The 21,389-nt window shown below is 43.5% G+C and overlaps 1 protein-coding gene and 1 pseudogene across 1 annotated transcript in view; one reads left to right on the top strand and one right to left on the bottom strand.

Annotated features, from left to right (window-relative positions):
- The window catches only part of LOC112610696, a 64,284-nt pseudogene extending 58,508 nt beyond the window's left edge, over positions 1-5,776 (bottom strand).
- FAM124A (family with sequence similarity 124 member A) overlaps positions 5,602-21,389 on the top strand; it is a 60,847-nt gene continuing 45,059 nt past the window's right edge. The window contains exons 1-2 of the mRNA XM_025364340.1: positions 5,602-5,842; positions 14,673-14,704. Of these exons, the coding sequence (XP_025220125.1) occupies positions 5,775-5,842; positions 14,673-14,704 (100 nt within the window). The 5' untranslated portion in view covers positions 5,602-5,774. The remainder of the gene's footprint in view (positions 5,843-14,672; positions 14,705-21,389) is intronic.

Raw genomic sequence — 21,389 nt, forward strand, 5'->3', positions numbered from 1 at the left:
GGAGGTTGCAGTGAGCCGAGATTGTGCCACTGCACTCCACCCTGGTGACAGAGTGAGACTCCGAGAAGAAAGAAAGAAGGAAAGAAGGAAAGAAAGAGAGAGAGAGAGAAAGGAAGGAAGGAAGGAAGGAAGGAAGGAAGGAAGGAAGGAAGGAAGNAAGAAAGAAAGAAAGAAAGAAAGAAAGAAAGAAAGAAAGAAAGAAAGAAAGAAAGAAAGAAAGAAAGGGAAAGAAAGAAAGAAGGAAAGAAAGAAAGAGAAAGAAAGAAAGAAAGAAAGAAAGAAAGAAAGAAAGAAAGAAAGAAAGAAAGAGAGAAAGGAAGGAAGGAAGGAAGGAAAAGAAAAGGAAGGAAAGAAGGAAGGAAAGAAGAAAGGAAAGAAGGAAAGAAAGAAAGAGCTTCAGTTACAAAGAGGCCATTAGAGTTGGCCTTCATCTAATCTGATTGTTTTCTTTACAAGAAGAGGAAATTTGGACACACAAAGAGACCCAAGGATGCACACAGATAGAAGAAAGATACAGTGAGAAGGTGGCCATCTGCCAGCCAAGGAGAGGCCTCCAAAGAAACCCATCCCACTGACACCATGATCTTTCACTTCCAGCCTCCAGAACTGTGAGGAAATCAACTTCTATTGTTGAAGCCTTGCTGTCTGTGGTACTTTGTAATGGCAACCCAAGCCGACCAACAGGTCCTTGGAGCTGGGGAGGACTGAGTCCCTGAAGGAAAGTGTCAGGATGAAAGCAGATGGAAGGCCAAAGTTTTCCAAGCCTAGGTTATTAGTAGGACCATAAATGAGTGACTTAGCCACAGTTCCCAGGAGGCGTGTCTATCCTTACGGGGAACTGGAGGGCAATGCCCTGAGTCTAGGGTTCCCTTTGATTCTTAAATTTCCACAGCACGTTTCCAGAAGCCAGCCTTTCACATTCCCATCTCATTTTACGCCCACCCACCCACCAGTTGTTGGGAGTCACAGTGGGTGGGTGGTCTGATGTCTGGCTTGAACTCCAGATCCTGTCCGGGTATAAACTGCAGGCTGAGAATTCTTGGGAAGCCTCCAAGACAGGACCACTATCTGTGCTCTCCCTTATCAAAGCGGAGTCATTTGTATTTTAATGAGATTATTTCCCAACACAACAGTTTATCTTTCGTTTCATTTATCCCTTTGCCATCTGGTCCCCTTATGCTTGCATGTAGGGCTAGTGGCTTCCTTTGTCTAAGTAGATTTGTCAATAGTTTATAAATTTTCTTCTCATGATCATAATATTTATTTTTCACATTAGACAGACTCTTCTGGAGACTTGGAAGAAAGAGATTTCTTTTTTTAAATTTTAATGTCATTCCTTAACCTGTAATTTTTGTTTCTGGGAAATGTGTTTTCAAAAATTAATTAATTAAAGTGAATGAGCAAAAGTTTCCAGACCAATATATTTTCTGGTTCTGTTTGCTACTGTATAACCCAAACAAATATTTTACTTAAGGGACTAGATCAAGCTCGCCTAATAGCAAATGGTGCAGATGCAATGAAAGTGGCCTAGCTTCCCTCTAAATCGAAACCCACATCTGGGCAAATCCTATGTTCTGGAGATTTTTATTTTTATCTGTTTTCAGTCTCTTGCTTTAAAGTTCTTATCTTAAAGCTACTTAGCTCCTCTTTTTTTGGCCCCCTCCCAATTTCTCTTGGCCTTCTTAATCACAAATCCAGCTCTTTCATCAGCATAGTTGATGGACTCTATTTACCATCCGATTAGCTTAAGTTTTTTCCTCCAAGACAGGGCTTTGGCATTGCAGTCCTATTCTGATGGCTGATGGCACTACATACCTCTCAGGTGCCTGGTGGGAAGGCCAGCCATGCCCATTGGCCATGGAACATGATAAACTGCCCTCTCTTGACCCAAAAAGCTCCATTAGGCCAGAAAATAGCTCTGGCCTATTCCTCAACGTATTCTCTGCACCAGCCACTGCCTAGTACACACTGAGTGTTCAATAAATAAATGAATGAACTGCCTTGTTTTCTAACACACCAACACATGCAATAATATAAACAGAGACTAAAACATGCTTTATAGGTGAAATACAACATAAGATTGATGTTCAGACCTTTCTGAGAAAAAGTGATTAAAACATCAGCAATATATTTTATTCATATACTTCATAGTTTCTAAGGGGCTTTGAATCTCCTGTGAGATTTATATCAACAACCCCATTTTAAGGACAAAGGAAACCTCACAAGGTTTTTGTGAGAATTAAATAAATCATGTATGTAAATCCTTACCACAATGCCTGACATGTAGTAGAAACTTTAGAAACAGTTGATGGGCTACCCTTTTTCTCTATCGAGAGTTTAAACCACTAGTACATGAAGGATTCCGATCCAGAAGTCAGGTTTCATGTTTCCTGGCCTGTTACACTTCCTGCGATACCTCAGTATTCCCCCAACGCTGTTCTCAGGCTCTGATAGGAATATCTTTAGGGCAGCATTCAAGATACCCTAAGCAGACCAGTGACACTTTTCTGAACCCATCTTAAAGGGGTGAAGAACGAGAGCATTGTACCCTCACAATTAGAGAGATTGACATTAAAAAGCTGGACTGTGGAGTGTGGGAACCATGTAATTTTAGGGGTTACATACCCTGCAGTGTTCACTTCAAGGTTCTTGTGCTGGTTACCTGCCAACAACTCTTATACCCACCCTCCCCCCTGCAAAAAAAATGGGCCAGGTGCAATGGCTCATGCCTATAATTCCAGCACTTTGAGAGGCCGAGGCAGGAGGATCACTTGAGGCCAGGAGTTTGAGACCAGCCTGGGCAACATATTTTTCTCTACAAAAAAATTAAAAATCAGCTGGGCATGGTGGTATGCCTGTAGTCCCAGCTACTCAGGAGGCTGGGAGGATCACTTGAATCAGGGAGGTTGAGGCTATAGTGAGCTGTGATTGTGCCACTGCACTCTAGCCTGGTCAACAGAGCAAGACCCTGTCTCAAAACAAACAAGCAAAAACTGAAGTGAGGCTATTAAAACCTGGGAACTGAAGCAGAAAGCCATGCATCACTGGAATACAGTGATATTGTTCAAGCTTCTCTTCCATATAATAAATGCATCACTGAGTTGCCATTAGACTGCTATGCCAATGATGAATGATAACACTGTATCCCCTGTGGGCAAGGGAAACCTGAATCAATGCATCATTTTGAGATGTGGCTCGAGGTTTTGGTCTGGCGTGCCCTTTCTCTGGATATTTAAGGCAGAAATCATTTAAATAGCATCTCATTTTCCAAAGCCCATCTTCTAAAAGTCATGCTGATTTCACCCTTTCTTCCCTGGCCTTTTTCTTAGTACCATCTTCCTGAAGATACAACTGGCCCACTCATCAGCCTTCTAGGTAAGTGGCACGGGCTCCAGCCACCTTAAGTGGACTACCTGGCTTCCCTGCTCACTGATAGGATGTCCTGGGACAAGGCACTGGAACTCAGTAGGGTTTAGTTTCCTTGACAGTGAAATAGAAAAGTAAGCCTATTTCACAGCACTTCCCTGAGGATCAAATGAGGTACAGTTTGAATTGTTCCCACACAGAGTAAACAAAGGTAGGTTCCCTCGTGGCTGCAAGAAAAAAAAATGGCAGAATGTTCATTATACTTACCTACTTGGCCACTTGTATCACTCCTTTTAGTTTGGATTCATTGACAGTCTTTTTCTATTTTCCAATTACAGGTAATGATCTACTGGTGACTTCCCGGAGGTGTCACACTTCGGTCAAATGTCTTGCTACCTACCGTCTTTGCAATTTCACATAGCTCCAGTCACCCAACTTGCCATCACTTACCCTCTAACTAAACGCTCAGTACCACAACCTGCCTCACACTTGGAGGTCTCTCTTCCTGGAGCACCTCCTCACCTCACAACCGCACTGGGCTGCTTCCCTGTCATTCACTTGACACACACGCATTGCTCCAGGGGCTGTTCCAGGTGTTGGGGACACACCAAGGACAAAAAACACTGTGTCCCTGCACTCATGCAGCTGACATTAGGGGTATGGGTGGGGAGGAAAGAGCAGGTGGCCAGTAAATAAATCTATCATCTGCCAGCTCCTAGTACAGTGCTAAGAAATAGAGTTGGGTAAGGGGATACTGTGATGTAGGATTAGTCAGTGAGGCCTCCGTTATGAGGGGCCATGTGAACCCAGAACAGAAGGAAATGTGGGGGGAGTCTTGCAGAAAATCTGGGAGAAAAGATCTCAAAAAGAAGGAACAGAAAGTGCAAACGCCCTGAGGCAGAAGAGGGCTCAGGTATCCCTCCCTGAGAGAGCTTTCCCTGCTCTCTCACAATTTGAATTATGTTCTTTCTTTCTTGGGCACACTATTCTTTTCCTTCATAGTGGTTTATCTCCATTTTGTTACACATATAAAATAATAATATATATACACACACACACATACACACAGAATTTGTTTAACTGTCTCCCCTCTGGATTGTAAGTGCCATGAAGGCAAGGATCATACCTGTTGCTATTTTCTCTCATTTGTATATGCAGAGTTCACCCTCCTGTTTGGCATTTAGTTATTGAATGAATCAGTACATTAAAAATGATCATTAATGACATTGTGCAATGCATCACTCACAATGTTTCTCCCCCTACTTGAGAATTTTCTTTTAGAGATCAGTGCACAGGCAGGGGAGTCTCCCCTGAAGAACTGGCACGCTCCTTTCTTTCAGCTAATGAGCACCAATATGTCCGTTGCTGCTTGGGGTGCAAGGAATTTTAGGCTCAGTAAGGACAATTCCTCCCAATGGTTTGGATAGGACTGTCAGAACTAAATTCAGGTTGTTCAGATTCTCCTTCCGACCGCCCTGCCAACTTGCCTCCCTCTTCACCCTCCTAATACGAGGTGAGCCCCTCCAATAGTGATCATTAACTCACCCTGAGGTTATCCCCTTGCTGCAACAATCCGTGAATTGCAGGTTCATTCAATGCTCTAAATTATTTTTAAAGGCTTTTTTTTTTTTTTTTTTAAGTAGCAAAAGAATGCATGACACCTATTGTAAACTGGCAAGTTGGGGGGTGGGATGCCACTCAGACGTGTACTGAGAATGGTGATAATGAATTTGGCGTCAGCAATTCTTCAGAAGCTATAAGAAAACACCCAGGTATTCGCATTGTTCCCAAAAGGGAAACAAATCCTTCTCAGCTTTCACGATGCGCTGAGGTTGGTTTTCTCAGTGCTCCTCCCGGATCAGGAGCTGGGGAACCTCGTGGCAAGCCCTGGGGCTCGGGATTCCCGGACTGTGGGCCTGGGAGAGAGGGGCGGCTCTTCTGTGCACACTCACCCCGCCCCCACAACACATACGCGGTCACGCACCACAGATGGGCACACGCGCTCAGCACAGCCACAGTCGCGTGCAACCAGGAGTGCACACCGCACCCACATCATACCGCATCCACAGACGCACGGGACCTCACACGCCTCGGCCACTCACGCGCACACGCCCCCCACGCGCTCACGCACTCGCTCGCGCGCACTCCCCGCGCACCGCCGCGCGCACACGCGGGTCCCGCCGGACGGCGAGGGGCGGGGCGGGCGCGGCCGCGGGTGCCCCGCCGGGCGCGGCCGGGAGAGGGCGCGGCGCGGGGTTCGCGGCTGGCGCTCGAGTTGTTTGCCGGCTCCAGGGCGGCCAGACGCTCGCGGGGAGCCCGGCCGGCTCGCACTGGAGGGAGCGGCCGGGAAGGAGCGCGTCCCGGGTCACGACGGCGCCCGCGAGCCGAGCGCGGCCGGGACTCGCATCATGGACCCGAAGGCGAGCGGCGGCGGCGAGGAGGACGACTGCGTGGACTCGGGCGCCGAGACCGGAGGGTGAGCCGCGCCGGGCCGGACCGCGGGCGGGGGGCGCTCTCCGAGTTGCGCGGCGGCTTCTCCCTGGCTGGGGACCCTCCTGATCCCCGCAATGGGACAGGGGCGCGGGGCTTCTCCTGCCGGATCCTCCGCTGCCTCCCAGGCGGGCCGAGCGATCCGTGGCTGCCCTCGGCAGGGCGGGCCCCACCCGGGGGAAGGAAAGTGGAAGGGCTCAAGGTTCAGTGCAAGCCCACCCATCCGGTGAGGCGATGCAGAGCGCCAGGCGGATGCAAAGACCCCTTGTCAGCATCGCTAGAGACAGGAGATGCTCTTGCACTTGTTTCCTCCTTCCTCGGGGACTTTCCTCCTGTAGCTCCGGAGCACCCTGGAGTCCGGCCCTGGAGATGGGGAGAGGAGGAAAAGCAGGGTGGGACACCCGCACCTAAAGTCTTTCCGAAGTCGGCTAGGAGGATGGCATTTCTCGTTATATGGCTTCATCGTGGGACTTTAATCTGTGCTGCCGAGTCCCCTTCCTCGACTCCTCCCGTCCCGCCGAACTTCGTCACCTTTAAGTGCACCTGTCCCAGCCGGAACCGTTGGCCTGTTGTACCGGCGGGATGGAGATGGTGTTAAGATTAGGATCTAGCCCTGCCTTTTTTTTTTTTTTTTTTTTTTAATATTCTCTTCGCTTCAGCGGACTCAAACAATGAGCTCAAACCTTTGGAGACTAATTAGTTAGTCTCCAAACACTGTTTTCCTGAGCGGAACAAAAGACAAAATGCCTTTTAGGAGATGAATGTCATTATAAAGGCTTCCAGGCAGCCCCTATATCTAAAGGACTTTCCTGTGCAGAGTCAGCACCACATCCAGGCCACAGGTACTGACCCAGGAGGAAAGGATGTCTTTTCCTATCTGGAGTAATCCTGGGGGAGGGCGGGAGCTGCCCAGACTGCAGAAAGCCTCATTCCTGAAAGGTCGGAGAGGTTTTAGACTAATCTCAGGATTTGGCAACCCTGTGAGGGCAGGTAGAGAATCTAGGCCCACAATCGACCCAGAGTTCTAACCCAACCCCGGCAAAGCTCCCGACACAGCCCCTCCTGCCCCACCACTCCTAGCCCAAATGTGGGACTTTACTCCCTAGGGCATTCACCCAGCAATGGGCTTTCTCTGTTATCTAAACTCATTCATAGCTCTCTACAGCACCCAATTATAATCTGGTGGAGTAACCTGATGCTAAATGCTAAACTCCCTTTCTTCTTCCCACTCTTTGTATAAGTGGCATGTATCAACTTTAATTGAAGATTATTGGCTTTTTTTTTTTCTGCCACTAGTTAGCTGGACTATGAATAGAAGAAACAAAGCAAAATTAACCAGCTTATTTGTAGCTGCGTTAAATAAAGCGTTCACTAGTCTATTCATTTTCAATTTGCAGAGCTCACGTAAAACTGATGTTGTTTTCAAGGGCTCTGTCTTAGAGAAGGGAGAGGAAGTCCTGACCCAGGGGGTGATATCGCCCCAGGATCTGGACATCAGCATGACAGCTGCCAGGCCTCCTGGGAGGGGCTCGCCACTCCTGCTGACACCAGAGCTTCTGTTCTCAGCCTCTGTCACTAAAATGTGTAGTTGTAACAGGACAGAATTGTTTAAAGAATTCTTGGCCGGGCGCCATGGCTCATGCCTGTAATCCCAGCACATTGGAAGGCTGAGGTGGGCAGATCACCTGAGGTCGGGAGTTCGAGACCAGCCTGGCCAACATGGAGAACTCTCGTCTCTACTAAAAAAAAATACAGAATTAGTCGGGCGTGGTGGCACGTGCCTGTAATTCCAGCTATTCGGGAGGCTGAGGCAGGAGAATCGCTTGAACCCAGGAGGCAGAGGTTGCCATGAGCCGAGATCACACCATTGCACTCCAGCTTGGGCAACAAGAACGAAACTCCATCTCAAAAAAAAACAGAAATTCTTACTGTATCACTAGCATCCTTAAACTAAAGGTAAAATAGCATGCGTTTCAATGTATGCTCATTAGTTTTGTGTTTTCCGTATATTCATAGAGCCCTTGAATTTCAGTTATCAAAAAGCTGTTCATCGTTTCCCTACTTTTCTGGAGCTTGCCCCCACCCCTGACCCTATCCAGTTTTCACAGAGATTGTGTAGAAAGCACATAGAAAACAATAAGTGTTTGCTATCATTAGTATTTTTAAAATGCAAATCTGATCATGTCTCTCCTTTTCAAACTTTTATGGCTCTGTTATCTACAAATGCAAGGAATTTAACGTGGCCTACATGCCCTGGCTCCTGTTATGGAGTCCCTTCTTCCCTCCCTGGCCTTGTTTCTCAGCAGGTCCTTCTGTGCGCCTTGTATCTAGCCACATCTGACAGGTTTTTCTGTTTCCTCGCCTTTGTCAGGCTGCCCTCTTTGCCAGCTCTGCCCTTCCCACCTGACATGCCTGTCTGCCAGGTGAAACTCTACTCTTCTTTCAGGACTCAGCTCAAGTGACACATCAGCTAAGGCAGTGATCCTTAATTTTGGGGTCCATGAGTTGCTTCAAGTTGTATGCAAATGATGTGCTTCATGAATTTGTATGAGAAGAAACTTATTTTTTTTAATCAGATTCTCAAAGTAGCTGGTGATCTCTTCCAAACCAAGTTTGGGCAAGGTCTGAGACATTTCATTTTCAACACACTGTGTCTGAAGTGTTGCGAGACATCCAAGTAAAGATGATGAATCAGCAGTTGGGTATATCTGTCTGGAACTCAGTAGGGAGGTCCGCATGATGACGTTGCAGTTGGGAACTATTTACCTAAAAATGGCAATGGAAGCCCTGGGAGAGACAAAATCAACTGAAGGTAACAGCAAGCACTTTCTTAGCATTTAGTATGTGCCACCTACAGTTCTAAGCCTTTATGTATTTCATGGACTCCTTGAATCCTTCGACAACTCTGTGCAGCAGCTGCTCTTTAAGACCAGCCTTGAGAAACTACATTTAAATGCCCAGTCAATGAGAATGAGCTGATAAAGGAGCCTGAGAAAGAGTAGACATGAGGTCAAAGAAGGAAGAATATGAATCATTGAAGCCAAGGGAGGTTTGAGTTTTTGAGAAAGGAAGGAGAGATCAACTCTGCTACTGAGAAACTGATGAAGATGAGGAAAGCTAAATGTCTTTTTTAAATGGAGATGATGAAGTGAAGGAAGAATGGTATTTCACAGTGGGGTGGTGGAGATAGGAGCCAGATTAGAGTGGCTCTAGAAGGTAGTAGAAGGTGAAGAAGAGGAGGCAGGTGAATTCCTTTGTCTGGAAAAAGGAGAAGCAAAAAGAGGCAGTATCTAAAAGGGAGACTGGGGTGAAGAAAGATTTCTTAAACATAGGCGCTAATTGAGCAATCAGTGTGATAGAAAGGATTCTATAGAAAGCGAAAGGAGAAGGAGGAGAAAAGATGATCATCTGTAATGTTGGCTTGCTTGCTTGCTTTTTTTTTTTTTTTTTTTTTTTTAACAGACAGGGTCTCTCTGTCACCAGGCTGGCGTGCGTTGGTGGAATCATGGCTTACTGCAACCTCAAACTCCAAGGCTCAAGTGATCCTCCCGCCTCTGCCTCCTGAGTAGCTGGGATTACAGGCCTGCACCACTGACACCATTGCCCAGCTAATTTTTTTTTTTTTTAAATTTTATAAACACAAGGTCCTGCTATGTTGCTCAGAAACTGTCTTAAACTCCTGGCCTCAAGCAATCCTTCCACCTTGGCCTCCCAAAGCACTAAGATTATAGATGTGAGCCACTGCTTCTGGTCCTGTAGTGTCAGCATTCTGAAAAAGTGGAGGCAGATGGACTTCAGACCACAGGGGAATGGATGGCTTTAGGTAGGAGGCAGGACATCCCCTCCTGCAATTAAAAGGGCAGGCAAGATGGGGTTTCTCTTTGGTGTAAATACAGCCGTCCACCATCTGAGGAGAAAGGAGATTTGAATAGTTGTTTGGGGCAATGTTGAGCAGGTGCCCAGTTGAAATTTGCAATTACGTATTTATAGAGGTACAGGTTCCCCTAGTTATTTATTTTCTCGCAGCAATGCTCAACTACCTAGGGTCAGGCAGAGAGAGATAGTGGATAGTTAGGATCATCAAAATTTGGGGTAAGGGGGTGGGAACAAAACACAGAAACAAGAGCTGTCAGGGTATTGCTTAAGCTGATTATCCATCGTTTCAGCGGCATGATGGAAGAAACAGTTCTGAGAAACTTCATGCATCCCACTGCCAGTGGCTGTGTTGGCCACTTTGAAAGTTAGTCCCAAGAGCCAGCCTGCTCTTTCAAATTGTGGCTCCTCTACTTAGGGACTGTGAAACCTTGATCCAGTGACTTAACCTCTCTCTGCTCTCAGTTTCCTCTTCTGTACAATGGGGATGATGACAGTAGTACCTACCTCCTAGGGTTGGTGTGAGGATTAAATGAGCGTATATATTTAAAGCCCCTAGAACAGTGCCTGTTCAGTGCCTAGAATCCTAGTGCCTGTTCAGTGTCTAGAACCCTTAGGACATGATTATTTCTCATCATACTGTATTATTATTGTTATGAAGAACACTCCAAATTATAAACTTAGAGTTTTATATAATAAAAATGGTGAACTCAAGTCCATATGTTTTTCAAACTCATCACAATAGATCCTCTGTTGCTTTTAAATACCTTAAGTAATTTGATCATTCAGAACATCTGAGAGACTACAGGGCATGCCTCGGTATTCTAATAATTATATTTTACAGATGAGGAAATGGAGACTCAGAGGGCACATGGCTCGTTAGAGGCATGAACTGAAGTCTGGATCTCCAGTGCGCTTCCCACCTAGTGAAGTTGCCTCTCCAGGAGCTGTTTGATCTGTAATTAATTCTTGTTTTCTGCTCAGACATTTTCTTTTGCTTGAAATGCTGCTGTTGCTGCCTCACCTACTTAATACAAGCCAAGACTAAAAGCAAACTAGTATTCTTCTGTAGCAATTGATGTCATTTTGAAACTCCCATTTTCCAAATCCACTTGAAAGAAGCCTTGTGCTCTTATGTACTTTTCGTTATAGCAAAAATGGGCAAGTCGACTGCTGATGGTGGTAAACTATCTTAAGAAACAGAATCCCTTAAATAGAAGGACAGCCAGTTCCTTGTAAACCCAAATAAAAGCCAATGCTTTATAATGACTGTTTCATTAGTGATGCCTTCAAGATTTGGCATGTAAGCCACTCTTTTGCATGTGATAGATTATTTTCATTCAATAGTTTGGTCTGGCATTAATGAACTTCCACTTCCATCTCAGCTGTTGCTGAGCTTCTGAACATGTAGGGCCATACCATGCCCTGTTTCTTTGGAGGACCTCCAACTGATACTTCGCTGTGACTTAAGACGAAACAAAAAATCAGGGGTCTAGACTTTAAATAGGTGGGTGGAAAAGAATAGGTGGGGTGAATTTTTAAATGGGACAGGTCTTTTAAAAAGATGAAAGGGGAAATGCTGTATAGAAGACCAGATCATTTGTTAGTACTTTGTTATCTTTGTATTTAAGGTAGAGCTAGTTAACACTAAATTTAATTCAGTGCAACGAGGGTTAACAGATGAGGTCCATGATGCATTGAACTGATGTTTTACAGAAACATCAAGATCAATTTTACAGGAATGCCAAGATCAATTCTTATGCCATGATTTTCCGGAAAATAATTTAGGAAGGTATTCTATATGTATGTAGTATATCATTTGGTAGCTAGGCTGCTGTCTGATAGGGTAAACTGTTTTAAGTACAGAACCTCTATATAATCCCTACATGTAATAATGTAATTAATATAGTCAAGGGACTGCATCTAACTTTCTGTTCATTATTGGCACAAATACTAAATAACATTTGGAAATGTGTCTATATTTGTCAGGTGTGTGAATGTACATAATTCTTGTATTAGTCTGCTCTATATCATGTATAAATTTTTCATTCTAAATTCACCTTTCATGCTTCATTCTGGCAGGGTTGAATGTCTTATGCATAGCCAGCTAACTAAATTCTTCTGATGTGAGACCAATAAACAGAAATCTCAAGGCAGGTACCCTACTGCTGTTCCTTCATGCCTAAAAAACACTGGGGGAGTACAGACTCGTCCAGAGAACCCTAATCAAATACCTGGTTATTCTCTGAAATGGTTTGAACCTATTTATTTTGTGCAAAATTGTTTCAAGCTTTGTAGTTTGTCTTTCCTGGCAGTATTTCTAGTAAATAAGCTTTTGAGGTTATTTGGAATATATTTTAAGAGCTATAAAAGTATTTTTACCTCAACTCAGTCTATATTTCCACCCATGATAATTTTTCTAAGGAAAAGAAAATGAATATATAGCTATATTCATAAATACCTCATTACTGTGTGTTTTGTAAAGGTGAACAACCAGGAACGATCATTTAGCCAACAAAAGGGTTGAATAAATTATAGTATATTACTCAATTTAAAATGATAATTACAGGAAATGTGTAGCAGCATGTTATGATGGTATCAAGTGAAAAGAGCAATTCAAAATTGTGTCTCCGTCATTATGGCAACTGTGTACAAATTGCATATACTGAGGATCAGAGGCTGGAGAGCAGTGGGAGGCTGTAGGTGACTCTCTGTGTGTTTCTGTTGTGACAGTGGACTGGGGTGAAAGTTGGACTGCAGAGCCGGGCCATCCATCAGAGAGAGAGGGGTTTGTGTTTTACACTAGTGAGCTTGAATTTCATCCAGAGAGAGACATGATCAGATTTATCCTTGGCAAAGATTGGCTGCTGTATGTGGAGGGAACTGGAGCAGGATCAGTGTGATTGTCAGAAGGCTGACCATTTGGCAGGCCCAACCCGGTGGTGCCCTTAGTCTAGAAATATGGAGGGACTCATAGAGGGGCATCAGTTATGCCAGCACCTGTCCTAAGACACTAAAATACTGTTGCACTTTAAGATTCTTGAACTATGTTTCAAGTGTAAATTTCATTCTACATACATATCCATCTGTATGCAGATCTTTAAAATGTATGCATATGTGAATCCCATCTGCTTCAAGAGAATTTGGAAAATCCTAGCTGAAAATACACATTTTAAAGAATAAAAGAAATAGAAATATCGCGCATTCTTATTGTGTGTTGTATTTGAATAGTCATGACATTTCTTTAAAGTCTGTCCATCTCAAGATGATTTTATTGTAATCGAGTTGCTTTCCTGTTGCATCTACCACAGTGGATGTTTGCTGAACAGTCACTCAGTTTATATATAATTACATTTCCAAGTATTGTTCAAAAGTTTATGTCCTGAAAGGTTCCAGAAAGAATTTAATGCACCAGTACTGGGTTACAAATCCTGGGCTTCAGAACGTTGCTAATCCTTGACCCTCCCCTCTCTGTTGTCTCCCTTAGCCAGTATGTCACCATGTGCTAGCCAGTCAATCCATTCTGCCTTTGGACTCCTTCCTTTCCACCCACCCTGCACACTCACTTCAGTCACTAATCATTGCTCACCTCCTGGTCTCTGTACAGATAGTATCACTTTAATTTCCTAGTCAATAAAATAAAAAATTGAATTTTATATATATATATCTCTATATATATATATATGAATGCAGTTTATAATATATAAAGGGATATGCAAATGTTGGTAGTTGTTATTCTTTCCAGTTTTAAAATTCATTGATTCCATGACTACTAAAGTATTTCATTTGCAAAAGTGAAAACCACATGTTGTTTTCTTCCATTTTGTTCCTCAACCAATAAATCAATGCAGCATTTTGAGTGATGTAGGTTATTTTAACCAGTAAGAGGCATGCTGCTTATGATTTTTTAAAAAAGTTTTGCATGTACTTTTTTAAATGTGGCAAGAAGTTCAGTGGAGTGAAAATTGGATGATTTAAGAAAGGCAACAGGAGACTAAGGAGATAAAAGAAATGTATATCTATAAACTTAAACATAATTAAGCAGTTTATTTGCATAACTACATCCCATAACTTCCATGGCAGAATAAATCCCTACGTGCTAAAGTGATTAATTTCCTACTGAGAATGACTTTGGGACACTAGGGGAAAAAAATAAATAGCTTCCATATCAAACTTGTTGCCAGAGAGGAAAGTCTTAACAGCTACAGAAGTAGGGCAGAAACTTACTAGAGATTAAGCAGATCCTTGGCTACAGCCTCACTGTTACAGAGGCTGAATGCCAGCAGCTGATTCCTCAGCGTAGAAACTGAAAGGGCGATTTCACTCCAGCCTTAGCCTGCCTTTTCCCTTTCCCTATCACAGTTCACATCCTGTTACTCTAATATGCAGCAGGCTTTCTTCTCAGATGGAACTGAAATCAGTGGAAATATCATTGTGCCTTTGTTTCCTGGTGGTCAGCCCCACCTTGAATGCGGAAACCTTCAAAGCTGAGGTTCCCTCTCTCCTCGCACTGGGATCCTCTGCTTAAGTCAACTAAGAACATTTCCCCATGGTGTGGTGCGAACATTTGAAGGGTGCTCATTTGCAGTAACCTTTTGAGGGAATCTGCGAGTGATGAGTCTGTTGAAAACTTTGGGACTTCTCCCCAGAAAAATAATCATTCAAAATTTTTGCTAAACCTTTAAATGGCTTCTTCCAAACCCCATCAGAGGAATTGGCAGAACTCATGTGAGGGCCCCCAAAATTCTAAAGTTCCTTTAAAGTTTTGCTTTCAAATTCAGACATAACTTTGTTTTGCATAAAATGAGCCTTGGCACTACAGTTCTTAATTGGTGACATTTCTTTACCAGTTAAATGCTACTTACCACTGACTGTTTAAAATTCTGGCTTGAATAAATCATTTGGATAAAGAATTCTACTAACACTGAGGTCTTGTGTTTCAGGTCCGACTACAGCCACCTGTCCTCCACCAGCAGTAAGTATCGTTTAAACATCCTTCAGCATTGTCTAACAGTCCCCGGAGAGGTCAGTACCATAGAGGCCATGTGTGTACATGGTTTTATAGTAGGTATGAATAACCAAAGGCATCCTTGCCAAAGAATGTGGTACAGAATGCTGTAACTCTGGAAGCGGAGGCTTTTCCCGGAGAATCTGATCATACAGAAATTCAGCCTTGAGGATGTAACCTGGGCTTTATCAGCTACTTGTGGATGCTTCTAGGAACATCATCTCTGAAGAATCTGAGGTAGCACTTTCATTGAACAAACATCTATCAGATACCTGCTACCCTCAGGCAAACAGAAAGCTCAGAGCACAATTCCTGGATCCCTGCGGTTGCTCCAGCTCATCTCTTGCAAAATCTCTTCCCTTGCATGTCTGCATCTGCAGGCAAATACCCTTCCCTCTCCAATGGAGGGAACATCGATCTCTGGCAAAATCCTGCAAAGTGTGTTAACAGTTGGAACAGTTATAGCTAAAGTGGAAAAGTGATAGCTAAATTCCCTAATTATAACCTACATTAGTTATACATGCCAATACATATGTACATCGATATACATATATATCAGTGTGTGTAACCGATGTAGGTTATAATTAGGGAATTTAGCTATCACTTTTCCACTTAAATGTGGCTAAAAGGAATACGGACATTTTTATTAATCCATCATCCTGTATTTGTAATTCCTGGCTTATAGGTGGTTATTATATGCGGCACAAAATGATCAGGAATATGTTTACAAAGACACTCTAGTTATTTAAAAGGTGCTTATATTTAATATTAAAGTCCAGGTAAATGTGCTGTGAGAAATTATGCCTCATAACTAGAAAGAATTGAGAGTGATTAAGATTACTACATAAATGACCAAAGCCATTCAGATTGATTGAATACTTATTTTAAATTAACAAAAGTAATTGTCTTATAATAAAAGCCCTGATTGTTTAAATCAGTAAATACTAAATTGTTTTGCCCTATCTCACTAGCCTGTTAAACTCTCAATTCTAAATAGTTCCCAAATGGAGAGACACTTAATTGGATTATTCTATTTATTGATGTTCTGGCTTAGTTTTCCTTTGCAATAACAGACTGAGCAGATAGTTTTATATCTGGATTTGTAATTTAGTGTCAAATTATATTTCATTATTACTATAACTGCAATGAGCAATTTCTGGTCAGTTCAGCCAATTGGAGACCGAGTGTTGCCCCTTAGTTATTAAGAACCATTAGTAATAATGAGAATAATGCTTCAGAGATTTGCACTCATTCCCCAAAGCTCCTGCATTTGTAAAACCAGAGAAAGCTCAGTTGAACCCTCTCTCTCTGTGCCACCATTTTCATTCCACTCAGTTTTGCCCAGAGGCTACATTTGTTTTCAGAATGATTTTTCTAAAATACTTGTGTTAAGCCTTAGCTCAATTTGTAGCTCACAAATCAGTCCTCTGGGTCACACCACAACACCTCTGTAGTTATCAAAACTGGTAATTTGGTTTGAGATGTTTTCCTCTCCATTATCTTAATTGCAGTCTCTGAGTTGGAATTTCTATTAGTGCAGCTGGGATCAATACCCTGCTATTGCTCTTCTTTTCTACTTTAAATGTTTGGTGGTTCCTGCCTCACTCTTCAGTGTTGGGGCCTCTTCGTGAGTAAGTGTGTATATGTGTTTCAGTTAGGAAATGTATTTGACTACAAATAATGGTGGGAAATGATGGTTAAACAAGTAGGGATTAGTTTTCCTCTAACACTTAAGAAAAAGGAAAAAAAAAAAAGTCCAAGGAGGCAGTGTAGGTCTGGTGCAGAAGCTCCTTCTGTCATCTGACTACACGGTTCTCAGCTTTTGGCTTCCTTCCTCAGGCTTGTCATGTTGTAACATGGCTGCCTCCACCCCAGCCATCACATCCTTGTTCTGGGCAGGAAAAAGGAAAGGGGAAGGGCAGAAGGTACCTGCCAGCTGAGCCATCCCCACTTTTTAAGGAATTTTCTCAGAGACTTTACCCAGTAATTTTTATCTCTATTGGCCAGATCTTGGTCACATGTTTATCCCTAGTTACAAGGGAGTCTGAAAAATGTTATGTTTTCTTTGGTTACATTGTCACATGCTATGGTTCCATTAATAAGGAAGAAAGGGAGAGTGGATACCGGGGCGGGGCGGGTGGGGGGAAGCGGGGAGGGTTGACTGTCCCTGCCTCAGTACCAGCAGGGTGCCTGGCCTGCCTCTCCTCCCAGCCAGGAGCATAAATCCTGGCCCCACCCACTTTCAGGAGAAGGCTCCTAGAGCAGTCAGTGAAGAGTAACATGGTTGACTTTCTGAAAAGATTTGGAAACAATTTTAAAACCTAAAGTCTTAAATCCTTTAAAGTATCAATTTGACAATGCTACAATAAGAAAAAAATATATTTTCTAAGTAGATTTTTAAAATAATGTTTCCCCACAAACTACATAATCACAGGGGTCTGAGTGGAGAGAAGGGTAGTGACTTTGTTATTTATCCTGAATGATTTAGTTGCAGGGCCTCTCCCAGTCACAGTCCAGACTTGGGGTGGCACTTTCTGTGTCCAGAAGGGTCCGGGGCTGCCCCTGCCCTACAGCTGCATCGTCCCAGTCCCAGTGTGACATCCTGGGAGCAGCTCCTGCATCTCACTGTCACTCTGCCACAGCTGTCAGCCTCTCTCGACTCAGTGGCTTTTGAATGATTCCTGATTCCTGTTGGGAATTGAGAGTTAATTCTAATCATTCACTATTACAAAGTGGATTTTTCTGCATCTGCAAGTGGTTCTTACTCACCATTCACATGATGCTTTTTTACCCGTTTTTTCCTGAGTTCACAGGCGCGGAAATGCTTCCTTGGGGTGAGCTAGCAGGAGCATCGACCTTGTGGCCTGTTTGTCCACAGCTGAGTTTTCATTACTAGGGATTGTAACGAGACCTCCCTCCAGAGAGCACCGTTTTATTTAGTTGTTGTCTTTTTCCTCAAAATGCAGGGGGCTGCTTCCTCATGCCAGCTGCCACATGGGAGAAAAAGAAAAGTTATCACTAAGTGTAAAGTCTAAGAGTGGTGGCGTGGTTAGGTGTCCTGAGTTCTAGTCCCAGTTCCACCATGAATTAGCCACGGGCTCTTGGGTCATTCGCCCTCTCTGGGCCTTCGTTTCCTCCTCTGTAAATAAGATGATTGGGCTGGAAAGCCTTTAAGGGCCCTTCCAGAAGCTCTAGGAGGCTGAAATATGAATTTCCAAGAAACTACAAAGAGATGGAAGGAAGGAGGGGGAAAGAAAGAAGCAGGGAAGTACTGAGGCACTTACACCTTTTCTCTTTGCTCTCTTTTTGACCCAGAATAAAAATCTGGAGGCCTGGGCATCCTGTCTCGTGGCCTGTAGTGTAAATCCTAAAACAAGGGACGGCCAGAATCAACCCGAGCTTCTCTGAACTGTGAGCTGCCTGTAAGTTGGTCACAGGAGAGAGACTGTGGTGAAAGGCAGCAGCTGCTTTTTGCCTCCCTCCCCTCACAGAACTGCACAGGTCTAGGGTAGGGGCAGGCATGGGGACTGCTGGGCATCGCCCTCTTTTCCTCCACCTCACAGATCATGGAACTGCACTTCACCGACTTGTCCTCTATCCCTGTCCAGATCTGGGGGGCGAGACCGAGGGGCTTCTTTAATGGATGGTTTGGTTTTGTCTGGGTGAATTTTTTCCAGTTGCGACTGTATCATTTACCTTTTTCAGACTGACAAGGAAGGCAGGATTTTTATTTTATTTTATTTTATTTTTTTCAATGTTTTCCGAAAGGCTAAACACACTGCTGGCACTCAGGAGATCTCAAAAACTCATAATACTTGCTATGGAAGATTAATTTTTACTTCCAGAATCCTGTTTTTCCAGAAACCTGGTGAGACCATCAAGCCACTATGTACAATTTACATTCTTATGCGGGGTAAATAAAAGGGAGGAAATTATTTATAAATGAGAGAAAAGAAAAACAATAATTATGCCAGGAAAAAAAATCAACCCTGCCACGTAATGCTAATGAAATCTGTATCATGTGTGATTGAATATTTCCATTCAAATTAAGATTATAATCATACTTAGAGAATTACTCTTAGAAGATATTAGGAACTTAAAAATTATATTTTTAGGAAACTATGACATTTTTTGAGGATATCTAGCCCCATAATAAGCCGATAGGAAATAGTCAAAGAACTAACTAGTCCTATTTGAGGCTGTTCTGAAGGAACCTTCTCTATTTTCTCTCCTAATTTTACCTCTAAAACTGTTCCTCCTCAAAACTCAGGATAGTCATGAATTCTTTATCTGGCACCTTCAGGAAGTGCCAGCGATGGCAGGAATGCCTTGTAGACAGCAGAAAGCACAAATGGTAAAAGATTGGGTGAAGTGATAGAGGGCTTCTCCTAGCCCCTTGACAATTCCCTGAGGAATTCGCTGTGGCTGTGGAAGTCAGGGAGAAAAGGCCACGAACAGTGTGCCCTGCTGATCTGAGCCTGGGAACATGTACGAAACTGTGCAAAAAGGCACGCATGATGGGTGGCTGTGAGGCACTGAAACTGTTTTTCAACCTACTGGGGCCTCAGATTCCTGCCCACTTCCATTTTGGACGTACCTTCTTTCTCCAGCTTCTTGCTCTGTCCCTCCAGTAACTCAGATAGCCTCTCTCCCTGCTGACATCCTCCCTGCTGCTTTCCTGGGGTTGCCGTGTCTGAACTGCCCTCAAAGCAGCCTCAACTAGGCGCAGCTGCTGCTCGGGGCCCCTGGATACACTCTTATTGAGGGAAAAGGGGTCAGGTGGATCACAGGTGCTTTTCAAATAGGCAAGTCCAGGTGTCTTGGTTAATTACAAGCCACTGTAGCTGGTCTAGAATCACCATCGGGGCTTGTCAGTTCTGCTTCGCTGCTCTGTCTGGGAAGACATCTCATCCCTTCCTGAGACTGTCTTTTCTCACAGCTGTCTCTTTCCACATAAATGCTGCCTTCTCCCTCTAGTTTCTCAGTCATTTCAACATTTTCTTACAAGTTCAGGATACTGATGCAATAAATGTTTTGATTTTGGCCTTGGCCACACGCATTTTGGAGGGAAAGATGAGCTCATTGTGATATAATTAAGCAATTATATTTGTGACAAGCCAATGTAGGAGCTTTGAAAGCAACACATGGAAAAGATATGATTACATACTGTAGAACTCCTCACCAATGGGGAATCCGTGAATACGTATGATCTGTGTCTCCATATTCCAAGAGCTAAATTCAGACTTGGGATAATGAAGTATTTATTATTTTCTTTCTGTTTTCATTAGAGAAGATGATAACTTATTGACAGATTTTGCTCATTTTAGAGCCAGTTGTTTTTAATCACACCTCCAGAAAAGGAAGACCAATGTGTCAGAAGAGATGCTAGTAGCCAATTTAACTTTTATCCATTGGTAAATGTTAGTCTTCATTTTTTCTTCTGTGTAGAATACTTTCCCTATAATTCTCAAAACAAATATTCTTTCAGAGTCTTATTCCATAAGATCTAAGCAAAACTCAAATCTGTTTAATTCTCATAAAGAACAATTTTAGCTATTGAACTTGCTTTATTTTGTGATTAGCATGAAGTTGGCGGTGTTCACAGGTCTGTGAAAAGACTCAAACATCCACCTCTTCCATCCCCAGCTTCACACCCTACTGCAGTAAAAGTGTCATAAAGAAAAGTCACCAGTATTCTCTGAATTAGAATGTAGTCGCTTAGAGTTAGTTGTATACCTTGAGTGTCTCAGTTCAGGTCTGCCCCTATTTTCATTAGTTTTTTACTTCCTTAGCTTCCAAAGGGCTTATTAGTAATACTAATGATTGTTTGATATACTGTAATAAACCCAGCAGTTGACATAAAACAACTGAAAGCACTGGGGAGATGGTGTACTTATTTCCAAGTGGGGGAAAATCATAGGGTTTTGAATTTCTACTCTACCATCCACAGAGCTGGAAGCACTTGAGTGTGCAACTTCCAGCCAACGAACCCCAAATAAGAACTATTTCCATTTTTATTACATTTAAGACCATGTCCTGGCACAACAGTCATGTTTATTCACAAAACTGTTCTCAAAGGAGATTCAGGGTGAGCTGTGGCACAGCTGGAATGAGTCTGCAGCCCTGGATCGGGTTCTCCATGAGGGGCTGAGTGTTGGTCGATGGTGTCAGTGATAACATGTTCCATGTTAGTGTGTGGTCATGGCTGTAGAAACAAGTGAGGAACCACTGAAATGCTGTACATCTGGACAGATCAATCTGATTTCCTTATCCAGTCTGTCTTCTTTTGTGGCTTTTCCTTCAAAGGGACTGCAGAATTAAAGCTTTTACTCAGTAGTGTCTATTGCATTCCAGGAATGGGGCATCTGGTATGCTTATAGCTACTGTCTCTGTAGGTGTATGGCAGAGCACCCTTAAGGTTTCTTTTCCCTCACTCCAGCTTTCCCTAACTGTGGAGAGAGGGCCCTGCTGCTGGTGGCTCTTCCCACAACCCCAGGCCTTGAAGTTTTCTGTGGAGGGGCTTTGGGTTACTTGTCAGGTCCCTAGGCCCTCCTCCAAGGGCTGGGGCCATTTAGCATGTAGCTGGTAGGTGACACTAATAGGCCACAGGCCTGGGTGTGTCATTTATGGCAGGTCTGGGTTTTGCAGCCAC

The sequence above is a fragment of the Theropithecus gelada genome, chromosome 17, assembly GCF_003255815.1.
Source record: "Theropithecus gelada isolate Dixy chromosome 17, Tgel_1.0, whole genome shotgun sequence".
In the NCBI taxonomy this organism is placed as follows: domain Eukaryota; kingdom Metazoa; phylum Chordata; class Mammalia; order Primates; family Cercopithecidae; genus Theropithecus; species Theropithecus gelada.